Source organism: Pygoscelis adeliae, unplaced genomic scaffold (assembly GCF_000699105.1).
Source record: "Pygoscelis adeliae isolate BGI_AS28 unplaced genomic scaffold, ASM69910v1 Scaffold160, whole genome shotgun sequence".
Taxonomy (NCBI): domain Eukaryota; kingdom Metazoa; phylum Chordata; class Aves; order Sphenisciformes; family Spheniscidae; genus Pygoscelis; species Pygoscelis adeliae.
This window is the reverse complement of record NW_008824035.1, coordinates 9884256-9888774: the sequence shown is the minus strand read 5'-3', so window position 1 is coordinate 9888774 and position 4519 is coordinate 9884256. Positions and strand designations below refer to the sequence as shown.

The 4519-nt window shown below is 38.8% G+C and overlaps 1 protein-coding gene across 1 annotated transcript in view; it reads left to right on the top strand.

Annotated features, from left to right (window-relative positions):
• Positions 1-483: 483 nt before the first annotated feature.
• Positions 484-4519, top strand: part of CDCA7 (cell division cycle associated 7) — a 6088-nt gene continuing 2052 nt past the window's right edge. The window contains exons 1-5 of the mRNA XM_009332665.1: positions 484-607; positions 1018-1128; positions 2666-2917; positions 3325-3402; positions 4150-4338. Coding sequence (XP_009330940.1) covers positions 542-607; positions 1018-1128; positions 2666-2917; positions 3325-3402; positions 4150-4338 — 696 coding nt within the window. The 5' untranslated portion in view covers positions 484-541. The remainder of the gene's footprint in view (positions 608-1017; positions 1129-2665; positions 2918-3324; positions 3403-4149; positions 4339-4519) is intronic.

Below are 4519 nucleotides of genomic sequence, written 5' to 3'. Positions count from 1 at the left end.
CTGGTAATGAAATCAAAACAAAATGGCAAGCTGTTGTGTCCAGAACAGTCGTTTCAAAGCTCCTCTTCTATGTGGGTGTGATCCTTAGTCCCTTCCTTAATAGCTGCAGTGTATTTAGTGTTTGCCTCTAGGTACTATTTGTGTACTTGTACTTTTTTCCAGCATCTTCTATAATGAGTGGGGAAGGATATGATTTTTGTGTATATTTCCAGTTGGCGGTTTGCATAAAAGAAGTTTTGTTCGGTATTTAGAAATACTTATCTGTAACAATGATGGGAAATGTATCAGAGCAGAAACTATTCCTGTTTCTAACTTTGGGAATTATTTCAAAGCTGATGATAATTCTGCTGACTTGTATTCAAGACTATTAAACATCCTAAAATGTTCAAACCTCCTAAATTTCAATTTAAGGATGTTCTTAGAAGCTAGCGTGCTACAGTAGGTCTCTTTTATTAACGGTGTTGCCATTGTCCTTTTGCAGCGCCGAGGTTGTTCAGGAAGGAGAAACTTCACAGCATTCCGAAATACGAAACTGATTCCCATGGAAACATCCTCATCCTCCGATGACAGTTGTGACAGTTTTGGTTCTGATAATTTTGCAAACACGGTAAGTACAGTACAAGAACAAATAAAACTGAATGTGCAGTGCTAGTAAAGCTTGCAAAAATGTAAAGCTGGTAAAGCTAGTAAATGTTTTATGCACTATTAAAACTGCTTGCTCTGCTTATGTTTTTGTATAGTAGTTATAAATCTACGCTATATGTTGTAATTTCATTTCACTCTTCACTTGTGCTTCTAGGTGGTAATTGTTGGAAACAGATTAGCTATTTATTCTAGCCTTTGAAATGTCACCTAACCTAACATGCCTGATAATTTGCAACTGCGGTTCTGAAAACCCTTGTTAAATGCCTGAACTATTTTTTTTCTTTATTAAAAAAGCTATTTGCTTATACGGCACTTGTAAACGTGAATCATTTTCTGTACAACTTCAGTTAAAGGATATTTTATTCTTCACAGAAATGCAAGTTTAGGTCAGATATTAGAGAAGAACTGGCAAAAATTTTTCATGAAGCCTCTGATGATGAATCCTTCTGTGGCTTTTCAGAAAATGAGATTCAAGATGCATTGGTAAGACAGTTGATTTTGTTTTGCAATTTTAAATTTAAATTCTTACACATTCTTAACTGAAAAATAATGGCAGCTTCAGCTTGAAAGTCAAATGTTGTCAGAAAGAAGTATCACTTTATTTAATTCAATGTACAGTCTAAGTACCCATAGTTTCATTTTCGTCTGCGTAAAAAGCCCCCAAGCTCCTGAGCTTTGCAAGTTCAGAATAAAATCTGCCATATGGATTTTGAAATACAATACCTCTTAAAACTGTTCTTGCTGGATGTTACTCTGTTAGACTCTAACACTTCTGGTTTCCTCAATGTGAAATGTTATGCTAGCCTATGGACTCCAGCAAACCTGAGAAAAAATTCTGTATATATTGACACGCAGTCAGACCTGCGGCTGACAGCATAGCAGGAAATGCTGTACTTCTTCAGCAGTAGAGAAATTGTGATAGGTGGTGAAATACGCCTTCCTGCTTTTCCTTGACGTCAGTGCGAGAGCAGTCTTACTGCTTAAAAAGACCAACAGTTGGTATTTAGTAGAGAAGACAGTAGTAGTACTGTGTTTGGCATAAAATAGGTTTGTCATAACTTCAGAACATGCCAAGGAATGACTAGAAAAGAAGAATGTCTGGTTGGAAGAGGATGTGTCTGAGTTAAATAATGCACAACAGTAAAGAGAATAAGTAGGAGACAAAGCTGGACTAGATATGTAAGAAAAAGGAACCAACAACTACACATAATGGGCAACCAGAGCCACATACCTGGTTTAATAAAAACCCTGTGCAAAGAAGGATTGCCATCTGAGACTGATGGTCTATGCATATGAAGCAGGAAGCCTGTTGTTACCTATGACCAAAATAAGACTGTCTTATTGAGTCTAAACCTAAAAGTCAAAGCTGATTGCAAAATGGACTTTTAACTAAAGAAATTAATTTCTGTCCTCACTGAACCCTTGGTTCTTGCAAAAGTTGTAAGCAAGGCATCAGAATTCAAAGATAAGAAAATGTTGGGATTTTATTCACAATTGTTTCATTGACTGGCTGTAGAAGGAAGTTTTCACTTGATATTGTTGATACTGTGAGATGGCTGTTCTTGACAGCTTACAAACTTGGGTTTGACCCTGTGCTGAAAACTTTGTAGTGGCTTTTTTTACAGCCAAATACGGCATGTTGCAAAATCGAGCCCTTTAAAGGCAATTCTCCTTCTCAAACACACAAACTATCTTTGCTATTAGACCTGCAAGTGACAGCTAAGACTGCTGCAACTGAAACCAAGCTGCTTTTTCTGAGGTGTTGTGGCAGTACAGTGTGGCTCTCCCTGAGAGTTTTTTTATCCCTGTGCCCCCCTCTCCTCCTCCCCTCTTCACCCCCCCCCCCCCCCAAAAAAAAAAAAACCCAAAACAAACTAGAAAACTATGACTGGAAATTTAGATTTCTCGATTTCAGCCAGATAGCCTCTTTAACCACCCCCAAACAAAATATCATCAAACTGTATTTAATTGCAGAGCAACTCACTTGGATTTATATGCTTCCATTCTGGTTTGTTAACAGAAATTGGAATCGGATTCAGAGGAGAATGATACAAGTGCTGAAAGTGAGGTAGCTCAGAGAAGGCAAAAATGCCCTATTCCTCTAAAAGTAGCCATGAAGTTTCCACCTCGAAGATCGGAGAGGAGGAAGGGTGAGATGGAACATCTTCCTGAAAAGCTGATGCCTGCTCCAGATTCAGACTCTGACTCTGAAGAAAAGGGTGCCATGTTTTTAGAAAAAAGAGCTTTGAACATAAAGGAAAACAAAGCAATGGCAAGTACTCAATGCCTCCCTGGGGGCCCCACCTTCTTCCCCCCCTCTCCTCCCTTGACTCTTAGGGGATCTCTTTGGTTCTTCAGATTAACTCTAATGGGAATTATGTGAATGCATTAAGAAGAATTTACATTCCTAATGTTTAAATCTGATACTTTATGTCCACTGGCATGTGAAAATCCATAGGCTGCAAGCCTAAAGAATAGGGCTTCAACATATTAATTTTGGGCATTTTCAAATTACTTGCAGTCACTAGAACATAAATAAGACATAAAAGTAAAAAGTTGAAGAGTGACTGCATTTCCTATAAGTAATTGTACTTCTAACCAATTGCCCTAATCTAATAGTCTGTAATAGCACATAAACACCCTTTTAAGGCTCTGCTTCCTTTTTCTTTCCCTTGTTAGCTTGCAAAACTAATGGCTGAGTTGCAAAATGTTTCTGGTATCTTTGGTGGGACAAAGTCATTACCAACTGTCAGTCACGTAAGTATAAACTTACTATATTTGCCTTCAGATTTCTGAGAGTCAAATTCTGACATTACAAAATGCAACTTTCAGTTAAAAAAACTTAATAAACCATGTAAATCAAAGTCCAGTTCGGAATTTTATTGCTTCCTAAAACAGGCATCCTCATTGTGCAGTTCTCTTTTGATTTGCCACTGTATAAAGCAGAACAGATTAATTCATAAAGGTTAGGTGTCTCCACAGGCCAATAAACCCAAACAAGGTACTGTGTAAATGTGTATTTATACAAAGGCTGGAGATAAGGAGGGCAGCTCAGACTTTGAAGCTCAAGCCTGAATATTCTGTGAGTTTGGAGCCTTGAAAAAAACCTGAGATTTGGCCTAACTAGGTCCTTAAAGGTTGGGTTGTGAGTCGGCAATGTAATGAATTTCACTGCTAATTTACCTGTAAGCTGTGTGAGGATGGGAACAACACTAAAAGTCGTAACTCCTCATAGATGTGGGTTCTGCTGCTCCATGGGGGAATTATCTTATACCTGCATGGACACAAACATGCTTTTGACTATTTCTCTGCAGCTAGCAGAATGCCCAAGATGAATTTGCCTAGGATGTTTTTACCTTGTGTTTTCTGATTTGTGACGGGAGGGGAGACTTCATCTTTGGGAAAGACAGAAGGAAGGCATATCTTTTGGGGGAGGAATTCATAGTAGGGACAGGAGCTGTCTGGGTTTTCGCTGTTTCATTACGGGCTTTTAAACTTTACCAGGGACCAAAGCGACTTCCAAGACGTTCATTGCCCAGAAGTGCTTTGAGGAAGAACCCAGACCGAAGTTCTCGGCCTCACACAAGATCCAGGTCCCTGATTGAAGGTCCTCCTACTCCTTTACCAGAAGAGGAAGATGATGACCGGTACATCTTAGTGAGAAGAAGAAAGATGTCTGATGAATACTTGGAGGTATGTTGAGGTTATAGTTCTCCTGTTGCAGGTTGATCATGAAGGCGGTTTTGCATCCCTTCAGGAAAATAACAATTCATACAGAGTTGATCAAAATTATGAGTATGCCATGGCCTGGGAAGAAGTACAGAAAATAGCATGTTGTATGTGTTCTCCATTTCCCCCACCTTATCCTTGAAAA